At 48.8% G+C, this 16,133-nt stretch overlaps 6 protein-coding genes across 6 annotated transcripts; 5 read left to right on the top strand and 1 right to left on the bottom strand.

Moving 5' to 3' along the window:
• Positions 1-46: 46 nt before the first annotated feature.
• On the top strand, positions 47-622 carry RPL9B (60S ribosomal protein uL6; the record flags this gene model as incomplete). Its single annotated transcript, XM_002555387.1, has 1 exon — positions 47-622. One exon carries the CDS (start codon positions 47-49, stop codon positions 620-622), a length of 576 nt encoding a protein of 191 aa, XP_002555433.1.
• A 422-nt stretch (positions 623-1,044) lies between these two features.
• On the bottom strand, positions 1,045-2,481 carry KLTH0G09240g (KLTH0G09240p; the record flags this gene model as incomplete). The annotated part of the gene is made up of 1 exon (XM_002555388.1): positions 1,045-2,481. One exon carries the CDS (start codon positions 2,479-2,481, stop codon positions 1,045-1,047), a length of 1,437 nt encoding a protein of 478 aa, XP_002555434.1.
• Positions 2,482-3,792: 1,311 nt separating this feature from the next.
• Positions 3,793-6,834, top strand: KGD1 (alpha-ketoglutarate dehydrogenase KGD1; the record flags this gene model as incomplete). The annotated part of the gene is made up of 1 exon (XM_002555389.1): positions 3,793-6,834. The coding sequence occupies one exon, from the start codon at positions 3,793-3,795 to the stop codon at positions 6,832-6,834; it is 3,042 nt and encodes a 1,013-aa protein (XP_002555435.1).
• A 519-nt stretch (positions 6,835-7,353) lies between these two features.
• Positions 7,354-8,220, top strand: AYR1 (acylglycerone-phosphate reductase; the record flags this gene model as incomplete). The annotated part of the gene is made up of 1 exon (XM_002555390.1): positions 7,354-8,220. The coding sequence occupies one exon, from the start codon at positions 7,354-7,356 to the stop codon at positions 8,218-8,220; it is 867 nt and encodes a 288-aa protein (XP_002555436.1).
• Positions 8,221-9,620: 1,400 nt separating this feature from the next.
• KLTH0G09306g (SUN domain-containing protein) lies at positions 9,621-10,955 on the top strand (the record flags this gene model as incomplete). The annotated part of the gene is made up of 1 exon (XM_002555391.1): positions 9,621-10,955. The coding sequence occupies one exon, from the start codon at positions 9,621-9,623 to the stop codon at positions 10,953-10,955; it is 1,335 nt and encodes a 444-aa protein (XP_002555437.1).
• Positions 10,956-14,354: 3,399 nt separating this feature from the next.
• On the top strand, positions 14,355-16,046 carry QDR2 (cation transporter; the record flags this gene model as incomplete). Its single annotated transcript, XM_002555392.1, has 1 exon — positions 14,355-16,046. One exon carries the CDS (start codon positions 14,355-14,357, stop codon positions 16,044-16,046), a length of 1,692 nt encoding a protein of 563 aa, XP_002555438.1.
• Between the last annotated feature and the right edge of the window lie 87 nt (positions 16,047-16,133).

The following is a 16,133-nucleotide window of genomic DNA, read 5'->3' on the forward strand; positions in this document are numbered from 1 at the left end:
TTTACAAAACATCTTCTCAATACTTGAAGCAAAGAAGTTGCCAACAATGAAGTACATCCAGACTGACCAAACCCTAGATATTCCAGAAGGCGTTACCGTCAACATCAAGTCGAGAGTCATCAAGGTCACTGGCCCAAGAGGTGCTCTGACCAAGAACTTGAAGCACATCGACGTCACTTTCGCTAAGGTGAGCAACAAGCAGGTCAAGATCACCGTCCACAACGGTGACAGAAAGCACGTTGCTGCTTTGAGAACTGTCAAGTCTTTGGTCGCCAACATGATCACTGGTGTCACCAAGGGTTTCAAGTACAAGATGAGATACGTCTACGCGCATTTTCCTATTAACGTGAACGTTGTTGAGAAGGATGGTGCTAAGTTCGTCGAGATCAGAAACTTCTTGGGTGACAAGCAGGTTAGAATGGTCCCAGTCAGAGAAGGCGTCTCCATTGACTTCTCTACCAACCAGAAGGACGAGATCGTTCTGTCCGGCAACTCTATCGAGAACGTCTCTCAGAACGCCGCCGACATCCAGCAAATCTGCCGTGTCAGAAACAAGGATATCCGTAAGTTCTTGGACGGTATCTATGTTTCCCAGAAAGGTTTCGTTGAGGAGGAAGCTTAAGTTTGACAAAACAAACAAGACGTGTATAATAGTATTTAGGTGTTTTCCCCCGGAGTTCACCTCCAATTACAACGGGAGGAACGTTACTAGTGCTCGCTGAAATAAAGAGCCATTATACGTTCCTCATTTTTCTAGGTACGCCCTTTGACTGTTTTGTGTTTTCTTGCCGTAGTGTGTTCCGTTGATTGCCGTGTCATTTGACGGAGTCTTGTTTGACGTTGAAAATTTTGCAATTTCAGACGAAATTTGGAGTTCTCATTGTTTCTGTAAATGCGTGAGCTTATGCATTCCCACTAGCTCTGTTGGATAAAATCAAGTGTCGACTTCTATCAAAACCACATTATTATAAAAATCCTTAATTAATATCGTGTCAAGAAATGAAGAAATAAAGAACCGCCTGATATGGCTTCATAACAGTGCCTTTAGACACCGTGAAAGACGTGAAAGTTAATTTCTTTCTCCAAGGCCTCTTCAAGGTATTTAAATTCCATGACTGACAAAGACGAATCTGAGCCGAAAGGCCTTTTATTAGTGTAAGCCATTATCTGACCAAACGTCCCCACAATGAATGACTTGTGGCTTGATATGGTTTCATCGTTCAGCAGTTCGTGAGCACTCTTAACAGCTTTTCCTTCAAAATATATCTTGGCATGCGACCTAGTCCGCATGTCATGCCTTTTCTCCGGCGATATGACCTTTCCGTCGCTACCTCTAGTCTCTCCAGTTTGATTATCGTTGAGATTAAAATCATACTCTTTTCCAAGCATAAAGGAGACAAGCTTGAAATATTCAAAGCTGGTCAAAAAGTGGCGCCAGCAATATGTGTCGCCTTTTCTAGTCTCTTTCTCTCTTTCCAGTTCTTCTTGGACCCTGTTGAGCTTTTTCTTGACTGCGCCATGCGGTCTTCCAAAGCAATCGTATGGCAAATACCTTGAAATTACAGAGAACTGATACTCATTTTCGCCACATTTGCTTTGTTCGTCTGTCAGCGAGAGAGTCAGTATTATTGTGGAACCCTTTTGCTCTCTATTATAACTCCAAATTGTTCTAAAATGGCAAGCGTCTTGATGTAGGGTTGCCTGGCTCTGCAGGAAAGTCTGAACGTCTTGAAATCTTGTTCCACAAAACTGGAGTTGCGGAGTCGCCCCCTCTCCTTCAATCGCGAGCTCCTTTGCTACATTTCTGCGGACCAATATGCCATGTTCATACGTTTGCTCTAAGCGAGTCCTCATCTGCATCCTGGAGATGAGTTTCTGTAGCAAGGCTCGTTTTGCGCTAAGGTTGAACTTGGAGCTCCTCTTGCCGCGAGAAGCCTGTTTATTATTTGGTTTGGAAACCTTCCCAGTACTAGCGCGTGCGGGAATATGCCCAGGTTTCTCTTGCGGTGGATGACGCTGAAATTCAGCGAAGCACATAATTGGCGGCTCTGGCACCCGGGCCAGTACATCCTCGATGTTGCTTTGTGTAAGTGATGGAGTTGAGAAGGGACTGCTGTTCAAATCTTTACTCAGAGCCTCGTCGTCGCTCCAGGCCCCACTCCACAGGGACGACTTTTCCGGAGTACAGTCTGCAAGAATGTCGTCCACGGACCACCGCAGAGAGTCGAAGTTACTGGGCATGGTCGATTCAAACCTTTTCAGAAAGGGCTCCCCGTGGAAACTGACGTCCGACAAAACAGGGTCTTGCTGTGCAAGGTCGAGATATAGCTCAGGCGTCTTGCGGTCCTCGTGGTCTTCCAAAAAAAACAAGTATCCTGGCGTCGGTGGGAGTGCGTCCTCTTGGTCACTGTTATTCTCGAAGATTGATTGCAACACGTCGTTGCGAGTTAGATGTTGCGCTTCAGCGAACAGCGCTGGCATGGCGGTTTTGTTTGTGCTTTAGGGACAAGCAAGGAATCCAGAACTAAATGAGCGAATGTTGGTCCCGGAACCAGCTGCGAAGGAGGGCAGAAGTGTTATAGTTTTGTTATCTGAACAAGGCTAGCTCGCTGGCGACTTAAAAACCGGTCGAGCAAATTAGGTCAGGGCGCCTGGTTCCTTACAAATATACCTGGCTGCCTAAACTCTCTACTCTCTCGATATTGTGTTGGTGAAATCGAATTTTGTGTCGCCGGTGGCACGCGTGGCGCCAGAAAAGGCGAAACTACTGACGCAAGTGGCTACTGTAATGAGACATCTGCCCCAGTCTGGCCTTCTGCGTCCCGTCAGAGCCCTACGATATAATTAGGCTTGCAGGAGACGGCTAAAAATGTGTCACGTATGGACAGAGTGATCTCCACGACGGCTATTCCTGGCTTCTCAAAAATAGGCGGATTGATTGTTAGGGTACAGGGAGCAGAGCTGGAGCCCCGTGGACGCTACACACAACTCCGTCACTACGCGACCAGAAATGCCGCAATACAGAGGGAAGAAACCTTCTAGAAGGTTTTCTGCGAAGGCCCTTAGTGCGGCGTCACGGCTAAGCTCTCGGGCCCGAGTTCGGGGCGCTCTAAGCCCCGCAAAAAATTCTCGGGCCGCTTCTCTTGATTTGATAATCAATATCGTCTTATGTGATATTCTTGGCAGCCCAATAAGCAGTCGAAGTACGGGGCGAAGCATGTGATCACAATTTCCTGCTCCTGGCCTCACGTTTTAAGGTAACCGTCGCCTTGTATCCATCCGAGGGTTCACATACCCAAGGTCGGAAGCGGCTTCAGTCCCAGAATATAAGGCATTTTGCTCTTCCTATCATCATAATATTTTTCAGACGCTCCCACGAAATTATCATAATTCTTTATCGCAGACCCAAACAAAATTCCGTGGCTTTTCAAGAGCTCAAAATCACATCAAAACAGATCGAAAAAGGTGCAAGCAGTTTGTGCCGTAGTCCTGCGGTTTCCGCCCTTCCGGCTTGCATAGTCCTCCACGCTGATAGATTATCACTTAATCAAGACAGGGTTTTACGTCGGAAGCGATCACCGTGTCGCCCCCGGAAAGGGATCCCGAAACAGAAGTGAATTAATTGTACGGCATCAAAACCCGGAGAAAACTGAGTCATATATATAGGGAGGGTACTCTATTTTCTAAACAGTTAGAGAGATCTTGTTAGGGTTTGACATCAGCCGCAAGATATTCGAGTTAACTTGAAGTGCTTAGGAGCTCTATTAGCCAACTACAAGGCAATATTTAAAGATGTTGAGAGGCATCAGCCGCTTTTCTCAACAATCGGTCGCAAAAAGGGCGCTGTACCGTAGTGGAAACCAATGTGTAAGGGGAAACTGGGGCACTAGGTGCCTGGCGACCAACAGCAGCGACAACTTCCTGTCGACAACAAATGCGGCGTACATCGACGAGATGTACGAGGCGTGGCAGAAGGACCCCACGTCCGTGCACGTCTCGTGGAACGCGTATTTCAAGAACATGGGCAACGCCGGCATCCCGGCGTCGTCCGCGTTCGTGGCGCCTCCCACGCTAGTGTCGCACCACACCGGTGCCCAGATCCCACAAGACATGGTCATGGGGGCCTCAGGCACCATGGATCAGGGCATTCTCACACACTTGAAGGTTCAGCTGCTCTGCAGAGCGTATCAAGTGAGAGGCCATCAGAAAGCCCACATCGACCCCCTGCAGATCTCGTTCGGCGACGACAAGTCCAAGCCCTTGCCTAAAGAATTGACTCTGGAGCACTATGGGTTCACGGAACGCGACTTGGACCGCGAGATCACGTTAGGTCCAGGTATTTTGCCCCGCTTCACTCGAGAAGGCAAGAAAGCCATGACCTTGAGGGAGATCATCGCGGCGCTGGAGAAGCTGTACTGTTCTTCTTACGGTATCGAGTACATTCACATTCCTTCTAGAGCCCAGTGTGACTGGCTCAGAGAGAGAATCGAGATCCCTCAGCCTTACCACTACACCATCGATCAGAAAAGACAAATTTTGGATAGACTGACCTGGGCAACCTCATTCGAGACCTTTCTATCCACCAAATTCCCAAACGACAAGCGTTTCGGTCTAGAAGGTCTAGAGGGTGTCGTGCCGGGCATCAAGACGCTGATCGACAAATCCGTAGAGCTAGGTGTCGAGGACGTTGTCCTGGGTATGGCTCACCGTGGTAGACTGAATGTACTGTCTAACGTGGTGCGTAAACCAAACGAATCTATTTTCTCAGAGTTCCAAGGCTCTGCTGCTCCTGAGGAGTACGAGGGCTCGGGTGACGTGAAGTACCACTTGGGTATGAATTACCAGAGACCTACCACGTCCGGGAAATACGTCAATTTGTCGCTGGTCGCTAACCCATCGCACTTGGAGTCTCAAGACCCTGTCGTCCTTGGTAGAACAAGAGCTATCATGTTTGCCAAGAATGACTTAGATAAATATCAGAAGGCCATGGGTGTTTTACTGCATGGTGACGCGGCTTTCGCCGCCCAAGGTGTCGTTTATGAAACTATGGGATTCAGCCATCTTCCCGATTACTCATCTGGTGGTACCATCCACATCATCACAAACAATCAGATCGGTTTCACCACTGACCCAAGATTTGCAAGATCTACGCCATACCCATCTGATATCGCTAAAGCCATCGATGCACCAATTTTCCACGTGAACGCCAACGATGTGGAAGCTCTAACTTTCATTTTCAACCTAGCTGCAGAGTGGAGAGCCACATTCCACACAGACGCTATCATAGATGTAGTTGGGTGGAGAAAGCATGGTCATAATGAAACTGATCAACCATCTTTCACCCAGCCGCTAATGTACCAGAAGATCAGCAAACAGAAGTCCGTCATTGACGTTTACACCGAGAAGCTAATTTCGGAAGGCTCTTTCACCAAAAAGGACATTGACGAACACAAGCAATGGGTTTGGGGCTTATTTGAAAAGGCTTTCGAGAAGGCAAAGGATTACGAACCTACATCTAGAGAATGGTTGACTGCCGACTGGGCCAACTTCAAATCTCCAAAGGAACTTGCGACCGAGATTTTGCCCCACGAACCAACTGTAGTCCAGCAAGAAAAACTGAAAGAAATCGGAAAAATCATTTCCTCTTGGCCAGAAGACTTCGAGGTCCACAGAAACTTGAAGAGAATTCTGACTAATAGGGGTAAGTCAATTGAGAAAGGGGAAGGAATTGACTGGTCTACAGGTGAAGCTTTGGCGCTGGGTTCTTTGGCTACGGAAGGCTACCACATCAGAGTTTCCGGTGAAGACGTCGAGAGAGGTACTTTTTCTCAAAGACACGCGGTTTTGCATGATCAAAAGTCTGAAAGAACCTACACTCCCCTGCAGCACCTGAGTGACAAACAAGCAAACTTTACTATTTGTAACTCTTCTCTTTCCGAATACGGATGCATGGGTTTCGAGTATGGTTATTCGCTTACTTCTCCAGATTTCCTTGTCATGTGGGAAGCTCAATTTGGTGACTTTGCTAACACGGGACAGGTCATCATTGACCAGTTTTTGGCAGGCGGTGAAGCTAAATGGAAACAGCGTTCCGGATTGGTTCTGTCCTTACCACACGGTTACGACGGACAAGGTCCAGAACACTCTTCAGGTCGTCTGGAAAGATTCCTGCAAATGGCTAACGAAGACCCTAGATATTTCCCTTCGGAAGAGAAGCTGCAGAGACAGCACCAGGACTGCAATTTCCAAGTTGTCTACCCAACCACCCCTGCTAACTTGTTCCACATCTTGAGAAGACAACAACATCGTCAATTCCGGAAACCTTTGATTCTTTTCTTCTCGAAACAGCTTCTGCGTCATCCTTTGGCTAGATCCAAGCTGTCTGATTTCAGTGATAATGGGTTCCAATGGATCATTGAGGATGTTGAGCATGGCAAGAGTATTGCCTCCAAGGAAGAGACCAAACGCTTGGTCATAATGAGTGGCCAGGTATACACTGCTCTCCACAAAAAGCGTGAGTCTCTCGGGGACAAGAATACTGCCTTCCTCAAGGTTGAACAGTTACATCCATTCCCATTCGCACAGCTACGCGACTCGCTGAACTCTTATCCAAACTTGGAAGACATTGTGTTCTGCCAGGAGGAGCCATTAAACATGGGCTCCTGGGCCTACGCGGCACCAAGGTTGGGAACCGTTCTGAAAGAAACCGACAAATACAAGGATTTCGAAGTGAGGTTTGCTGGTAGAAACCCAAGCGGAGCTGTTGCTGCGGGCTCAAAAGCTCTACATGCTGCAGAGGAAGAAGCATTTTTGAAGGAGGTGTTTGGTCAGTGATCTGTCTCTATGTGAAGAGCACCTGCTTATATTCTAAGAAATCAATTAATTAAGTATTATTTATGATGCAAGTATTGGCCCCTGTACATAGGGCCCACCACTAGCTTTTAAGTACAAAATATCGAGTCTTTGTTGCTCACCTGTTTGTCAAACTCTTGCGTTGTTTGAACAAGCCAAAACATGGTCGCCTTGGATATCCCATGACAAGAAACCACTCCAGAAAACTGTCAGGTACAAAATTAAATTACACGAAGAAGCACCTTATGCAGCTCATTGGAGTCACCACATCACGTTCAAATTATACTCATTTGAGTAGTGTCGCGAGTCAACGACAGCGATTGCTAACACGCTTCGTTGGGGTTGGCTGTCTCATACCCTTTATCATGTGACATGCTTTCTTGTTTTCTCTCGCAGCTTTTCATATATCAGAGCGTTGAATATCCTTAATTATTCACAATAAACCTGGAGTAATTCGCCAGTAATACCCACTTCTCTGTATAACTTACTCACGTCCAAAACATGGCAGAAGGCAAGATAGCTTTAGTAACCGGGGCCTCCTCGGGTATTGGATACGAATTGACCAGGCAACTGGCTGGCAAGGGGTACAAGGTTTACGCTGCGGCTAGACGCGAAGAACGTATTGCTCCCCTTCAGAAGGAATTTCCTCAGCTAGTTGTTCCCATCAAACTTGACGTTTCCGAGCCAGAACAGATTTCTGCTTTGCGTGATCGCTTGGCCAAAGAGCTGCCATCGCAGAAGCTAGACATATTGTACAACAATGCGGGACAAAGCTGCACGTTTCCCGCCAGCGATGTGACCAACGACGTCTTGGAGCAGGCTTTCAAAGTGAATGTGTTTGGGCCCATCAACACGTGCCGTGAACTACTGCCATTCGTGATCAATGCACAGGGCACCGTGATCTTCACAGGCTCGCTGGCCGGAATCATCTCGTTTCCTTTCGGTTCAGTTTACAGCGCTACGAAGGGTGCTATCCATAGCTATGCGCGCGGCCTGCACATCGAAATGAAACCTTTCGGCGTGCGTGTACTGAATGTTATCACTGGAGGCGTGGGAACCGACATCGCCGACAAGAGGCCGCTGCCCGAAGACTCCATTTACAACATCCCTGAAGCTAGCGAGGCCATGGCCTACCGCCGCGAGATGGCCAAGAACAACAAGCCTATGGACGTCGGCAAATACGTCTCGTCCGTGGTGCGGGACATCGAGAGCTCACGTGATCCAGTTGATATCTACCGTGGCACCTTTGCTGGGGCCGCGCGCTGGATTTCCTTGCTGATGCCTTACTGGATGCTGGACTGGATTCTTGCCCGCCGCTTCAAGCTTACCGGCATGATCAATGCACTGCAAAAGCGCAAGCGCGAATAAGTGGTGGATGCCCGCACAGTGCCGTTGGGTGTGCCAACCACTATCTGCGATAACCTATGACCGTTATGTTACGTTGCTATAACTTCTTCGATTTAGTTTTTAGAAACCCGCCCGGCGACTGGCTTAACAGCCGGCAGCGCCGGTCGTTTTGCGTTCATGCATAAACTCTTAACATGCCAACCAAAGCCTGCGCACTAGTTGCAATGCCTAGGCTTCTCCCGTGGTCGAAAGGCGCTAGTAACTTGTTCTGGCCACGGGGAAGGTGGCATCAGTTTGTTCAGAAGCTGGCTGGGGCCCACATCCCAATGCCCGAACGCAAGCGCCGGGCACAGCTACGCCTGAAACAATGCAAGGGCGTTAGATACTGGCACTTGCGCCATCGGGGGGCGCAGAAGGTGTTGCGGCTGGCGCATGGCACTTCCTCGTAACTGCTGGTTCTCTAACAAGCTGCGTTAACGTTACGTAATCTTTATTGTGCAAACAACCTAATTAGGTGATTAAATTTTTTTTTTGCCAAAATGGCAGTTCCAGGTGGATCAAGATGCTCGCTCGAGATCTCGATATATAAACAGACAGACATTTTTTCGATCGCGCGCTCCGCGCTTCAGTAATTTTGAAACAAATTGTATCAAATCTTCAGCCAGTAAAAAGTTAAAAAAGACAGGGACAAACTAACAGGTTTCCAGCAAGTCCATTCTAACTACATACATTCTTTTCATTACTTTTGCTCCAACTACGTTCATTCATTGAAAACTCTGGCTTGAGATCCCAATACATAAGCTTCAAGACTTATCATCAGCCCAAATTTGAGATTAAACCGAAAAAGGTATGTTACACGATAGATTCCAAGAGGGACCTCGTTTTAGCCAGAATAGGGATAAATGCGTGGGAAGACCGCGAGAACGGTTGGGGGCCGTGGCTTGGCCCTGCAAATTTGACCGTACGGTGCGGGTACCAATGACGTGATAAGTGACACGACGGTCGACGCTACTCTACCGCACGGGGGCAATTTGAGATACCGAGCTCCGCTGATGCGCTATGCGTGGTTTTCAAGTATGCCAAGCAGCTCTCAGTGGCCCAGAATGGTGGGGCAACGTCACCCTTTACGTCCTGCCGTCTCAACATTTGCCTTTGGTCTTTTTTTTTCAGAAACCACGGTCGTGGATCGACTACTGTTTTGGGACGGACCAAAGTTCGCGTCGCGTTCCCAGGCGCGAAGGCCCTAAATTCGAAACAAATGCAACATACTCTGGCTTATAACAGAAGGACTCCTTCTTGTCGATGTTTCGACACCGCCTCTTTACTAACTCCAGTCACTTGCAGTCCACTCTTTTCGATTTAACACTTCACCCTTCAGTTTCGATCTTTGATAGAAACGCATTCATTCCTTTATTGAAGTCATGAAAGTTTCCGCTGTTTTAGCACTTTCCGTCGCGGGCTCGTCCCTTGCTTCCGCTCTGCCCCACGCGCACAAGAGAGCCGCCTCCCAGGAGCCTTGCAGCACCGCGCACGCTCACCGCGCTGGCAAGCGTGCTGTCGCCGTTGAGTACGTGTACCAAACTGTCACCGTCGACCACCAGGGCCAGACTTTGAGCTACCCAACTACGACTTTGACTAGCGAGCCAACCAGCTCTGCTGCTGCTTCTTCTAGCTCTGCTGCCGCCTCTAGTTCGGCTTCCAGCCCTGCTACTGCTTCTTCCTCCAGCGCTGCTGCTTCTTCAAGCTCTGCTGCTTCTTCAAGCTCTGCTGCTGCCTCCTCCAGCTCTGCTTCGAGCTCCTCTGCTGCCTCGAGCTCCGCTGCTCCATCCAGCTCTGCTTCGAGCTCCTCTGCTTCCTCGAGCGCCGTTTCTTCTTCCTCCAGCTCCTCTTCTTCTCCATCGTCTACCTCTACTGGTGGTTCTTCTTCTACCGGTATTGATGGCGACCTATCAGCTTACTCTGGCCCAAGTGAAGCCTTCCAGGATGGCACCATTAAGTGCAGCGATTTCCCATCCGGACAGGGTGTGATCTCTTTGGACTGGTTAGGATTCGGTGGCTGGTCTGGTATTGAAAACTCTGACGGCTCTACCGGTGGAGACTGTAAAGAGGGCTCTTACTGCTCTTACGCTTGCCAAACTGGTATGTCTAAGACCCAGTGGCCATCCGAGCAGCCATCCAACGGTGTTTCCGTCGGTGGTTTGTACTGTAAGAACGGCTACCTGTACCGTTCTAACACCGACGCCGAGTATCTGTGTGAATGGGGAAAGGACATGGCCGAAGTTGTTTCTGAGATAGACTCTGATGTCGCTATCTGCAGAACCGACTACCCAGGTACTGAAAACATGGTTATCCCAACCTATGTCAAGGCTGGCGATTCTGTTCCATTGACTGTTGTCGACGAGGACACCTACTACCAATGGAAGGGTATGAAGACCTCTGCTCAGTTTTACGTTAACAACGCTGGTGTTTCTTTGGAAGACGGTTGCGTCTGGGGTACCGCTGGCTCCGGTGTTGGTAACTGGGCTCCATTGAACTTCGGTGGTGGATACACCAACGGCGTTGCATACTTGGCCCTGATTCCAAATCCTAACAACTATGACGCTTTGAACTACAACGTCAAGATTGTCGCTGCCGATGACGACAGCACAGTTTTGGGTGACTGTAAGTACGAGAACGGAAAGTACAACGATGGTAGCTCCGACGGCTGTACCGTCTCTGTCACCAAAGGTAAGGCTAAGTTCGTTCTGTACAACTAAACATACCCACCTAGCCAAATGCAATAGCTGGATCACACTCTTTTAAGGTTGTTCTCAATCAATCAGGATCTTTTTTTTAAACAGTTTATTTTAAAATGGATTATCTTACTTAGAAAAGTTCATATCATCTATTATCCACTAAGTAGTTGTACTATCATAAAGCGAAGGCCCGGGCCTGTATATAATAAATGTTGTCGCCCACCACTAACTATTCAGTGCTACAAAATTTTGAATGTACTCAATACTGCGTTTGGATTGCCGCGGATGACTGACCCATTGGTGGTTCCTGCCAATAATTTGTGTGATCCTTCACGTTTCAATAAGCTTTTAGGATAACGCTTATAACGTCCGTGGAAAGATAGGGTGCCGTTTCAAACCACTTCAGTCTCCCGAAAAATGTCTTTATTATTTGCGAACGCAGCTGGCCTGCCGGCGGGAGGTTCAAGTTAGGAGAAATAAGCGTCAAAGAACGATAGTAAGCTGCTTGCTTTAAGGGTTGCCAGCAATATATATATTTCATGCATAATAGCTGCACGCCTCTAATTTCTTAAATTATGATGTACCAGGTATTCGATTTTTCGAAATGGTATTAGGCCAAAATTCAGTTCGATACTTTCAGAACTCGATCTCGCGGTGTAAGCTTTTTCACACACACGAGGTGCACTCTGGGCTCGCTTAAATGTTATGTGATGCTCAAATTAACTTTAAACACTCACGAAAAGTGTCTCAAGACAGAGCTTAATTGGCGTAGGAGGACCTCCTCCTCATATGCGGGCCATACTTCTTATAGACAAAAGGGATGGTAGCCAAATCAATGCTGTAGAATCTCAATAAAGGAGAGCCCCAACCAGTTGAACATTTTTCTGATTCCAGATTACCGTACATTGCTCGACCAAAGAGCAGGAAAGCACATGCAAAAACCACACGACAAATACTGTTCCCTGCAAATGCGGACGCCATGTAGCGTGAGTAGCAGATGGCCAGGTAAGCAGATGTGGCTTGGAACAAGTTGAAAATGCACATAATTAAGAACACCTCCGCAATCATTGGGAAAATCCAATGAACGCTGGCCGCCCAGCCATATCAATTGCCAGAAGGCCCAACGCCAATAGTTTGCCACAACCATACAAGCACCAAATAAGGGAGCAAGAACTGGAGCTATAACTGCACCCGCAGCTCACATACCGATATGATGGGCACGGGTTCTGGGGAAATGAAGTCGCCCTTGCTTCCAGACTCAAAGAGAGGCGAGAATACGAAGTGCCTCAGACCTTAGCCCAACACGTACAGGGAAAGATTCAGTGTGCCGGCGACGTGCCCCATGCAAAACTCTCACTGGATGCGTTTCTGGGTAGGTGTATAGACGGAAGCGCCCATGTATGTGACACACGTGAAGATCATGATCTGAACCGCCACAGGCTCTTTCTTGAACTCGCTCCAATTATAAGGGGTTTCAGGGCCTTCAGGTCCGTTCCAGTCAACTAAAACGGCGCTTCCAGATTCAAGGTCCTTCTCAACGCCCTCTTGTTTAGAGGACAGTTAGACTCGGGAAGCCTGCGCTACTTGCGGTGCACAATTCTGGCCGACTTTGACCAGTCTGAAATATCCCAGGACGTCGACAACAAACGTGTTTCGATAACCGTCGCTATACATGTCGCGTAACGTCAAAAAATCGATGAGATGTATGATATGAAGAGCGGCACGTCCTTTTACGGCCTCATCGGTCTATTCTCTACTTGTAAATGCCTTGGAAGCCCCTTCCAGATGACAAATGATTTCTGGTTCATGCTGGCGTCTTTGCTAGCCCTGACCGCGCTCTTAAAGAAATACTCGCTTTTGTGGTAACCTGCGCAACCCGTTGAGATTTTCGAGAGATTTCATCCCAGGCTTTGTGTGAAATCCTGCGTAAGGTTTTCGATCGACTAATTAGACGCGCACCTAAAGAAGGCGCCGAGCACTAGTTAGATTCGTTTGAAAAACCTTGCAGATAGTTAATAGGGCACTTGCAAGTTACAAGTGCCCTCATTGCAACATGCGCTTCGCTTCAATTAATGACATCTGAAAGAATACTGACCAAGGCAGCAGCACGGCTTGCATATCATATACTTATAAACAGTAAAGGCATCATTTCGCATGCTTAATGCTAAGAAAATCACGCAGCGTCTGATGAGAGAGATAAAGACACAGTGATACAAGGCGCAAGCCAAAAGAACGTCGCTGACAGCCAAGAAACTGTTCAGCTGACAGGTCTGAAGCACGAAGGCCTTGGTGAGTAAGAGCTAACAAATCCCCCAGCCCAGCGGCGTATGTGCATTCACACAACATCAGAAATACGACGTGCGGCTTTGAATGTGGAACACCGACTCGCCTAGCAGCGCCAGAAATACAAATTCAGTTACATCCGCAGGGGGAAGCTGTCAGTCAGGCTTGCCCATTTAATTTTGGCTTCTCAGATGATTTTTTGAAATCTGTTGGTGTGCTCTCCTGGACGTGAAGGAATTAGCTGACGATAACCGGTGAGGCTCTTCTACTAGTGAGGGCAATCATTCTTCCGTGTATGACGCGCCAGTGTTAACTCTTAAGGCCCTCTGTGGTCTTGAGTGTGTACGAAAGTGCTGGATTCGTTGTGCTTTCCAAGCGCACGGTAGCATGTCACGAAGCAGTATCTTTTTGCTGAGTAGTCAGCGGCACGTACAAGCCAGCAGACCCTGACCCAATTCTCCGATCTCATGTGACCGGGACAATCGAGTTAGTCTTTTGATGATCAAGCTGACGTAATCCACTAGCTGGTCAATCTTCGTACGGAAGGAGGCCTTCAGCACTTGGGCATCTGGTACAGGAGGATCACGTGAGATATACCTTCCGTAGACAAAGCCAACGACGCTCGCTCGCTATTGTCAGCGACGCCTGAGCGGGCAAAGAAACAAACTCTAGCTGGCGTTGAAAGCGCAAAACTCTCGGCCCCCACCAGCTTTCCTGCAGTTTTTTACACAAAGTTCTTGCCCAGCTGCTGGTACTGCGGCAATTTGCTCCCAGCCTCCTCCACTGTCGCAGGCCACACAGCTTGGCTCAGAACTACTGCCTGACTAGATCATCATTTACGCTCAATGGTCATCTAATCTTATCTCTTTTCTTTTAATAGCCATCATGGATGTCGCCAGCTTCAGTCACGCAAGAGAAAAGAGCCACTACAGCTTCGGTTCTAAAGCGCAATAAGGTTCCGTCCAAGTCCCGTGCACACGCGGTTCATTCAGCTTGTCAGGAGCGCTCGTTTCCCGTTACTCAAGCCGCCATTGTGAAGACAATTTGTCGTACAATCTAACTCCAGCGCCTCGACCTCCGATTACGGATTTTGCCAAGACACAGAAGAATTACTAGGGACACCGCGCTCTCCAAATCATGGGTGAAAACTATATAAACCAGGGAAAACAAGCGGATCCTGTTCCTGACCTTCCCCACATGAAACCAAACATGCCCGACCACGATCAGGGTGCTGTACCGTATTCGCGGTTTGGCTCCAACGAGAAGCTTGTTCTCGTGGCTATATGTGCAGCAAGCGGTATCTTCTCCACTATAGCTGGCCCCATATACTATCCTGCTCTGACTACAATCGAGAACCAGTTCCATATAAGCACGGAGCTCGTCAACGTGTCGGTGGTGCTCTACTTTCTGTTCCAAGGCCTGGCTCCTACGCTCATGGGCGGACTCGCCGATTCTTTCGGCCGTAGGCCAATCGTGATGTGGTCTATCGCGCTGTACTTGGCCGCATGCATCGGGATCGCCTGCTCTCGGACGTATGCCCAGATCCTCGTCCTGAGATGCTTGCAGAGCGCCGGTATCTCGCCTGTCATCGCGGTTAACAGCGGCATCATGGGGGACGTCACTACCCGAGCGCAGCGGGGCGGCTACGTCGGGCTTACGGCGGGCTTCCAGGTTCTCGGGTCTGCTTTCGGCGCCCTAATTGGAGGCGGTATCGTATCGACCTGGGGCTGGCGGGCCATCTTTTGGTTCCTGGCGATCGGTTCCGGATGCAGCCTTGTGTGCAGCAGCCTTCTGCTGCCCGAGACAAAGCGGTCCGTTGTTGGTAACGGCTCCATAACGCCTCCGGCAATATGGTCCAAGGCGCCTATACTGGCCCTGCCGCAAATCCGAAAGAAACTGCACTTGGATAGCCCCGATTACGAGACGCTTGCTCCAAAAGAACGACTCAATCTTCTTGCACCTCTCGATGTTTTCCGGAGGCCTGAAATCGCTCTGTTGCTGCTAGTGACTGGGCTACAGTTTTCGCTCTGGGTCTGCCACCTCACCGCACTGTCTTCTCTCCTGGAGAAGGACTATCACTTGAAAGTGGCTGAGGTCGGTTTAAGCTATTTACCAAGCGGCATCTGCACGCTCATTAGTGTTGTGGGAGCGGGCAGGGTATTAAATTGGAACTACAGACGCCGCCTCTCGAAACACAACCTCTTCATCGAGGAGGCTACTCAGAGGCTACTAGCTGAAAATGACAACGACGAAAAACGAGTGGACAAAATCCTCAGCACTGACATCTCCTACACCTTCAACATCTTCCGTGCTAGGTTGGAAATTATGTTTGTGCCCCTGCTGCTAAGCGGAGGCGGGTTTATGGGGTTCGGATGGTGCTTGGATGCTCACACGCCGTTAGTAGCTGTGCTTGTGTTCAGCGGATTTGCGTCGCTGTTTTCCAACTGCGTCATTGCGTGTGCGACAACTTTGGTGGTTGACCTATATCCTCAGAAATCCTCGACGGCGACGGGCTGCGTCAACTTTTCTCGGTGTGTTTTGGCTGCAATTTTGGTTGCAGCTCTCAACAAGATGCTAACCTCGCTGTCAGTAGGCGGTACTTTTACGCTTTTGGCAGGTCTTACTATATTATCGACGGTTACACTTATCATCCCGATCAAGTACGGCCCTGGGATGGCACACAAGAGAGCTGTCCGGGATCGCACCGCGGCTGACGAAAAAGCCGAAGCCGCAGTCAAAGAAGTCGACCAACAGCGCCAGTCCTCGGAGTCTGAGGACCTTTCGAGCCTTAACACCATCTCACAGCCTAGATCACGTGCAGGAGTGTAATCGCGGGACAAGCCGGCCCGAAAATTCCCGACCACACCGGGCTTATATCATCTGACGGTCACGAAAAGTGAAAAAAAGAAATGTCTT

The sequence above is a fragment of the Lachancea thermotolerans genome (assembly GCF_000142805.1).
Source record: "Lachancea thermotolerans CBS 6340 chromosome G complete sequence".
NCBI lineage: Eukaryota > Fungi > Ascomycota > Saccharomycetes > Saccharomycetales > Saccharomycetaceae > Lachancea > Lachancea thermotolerans.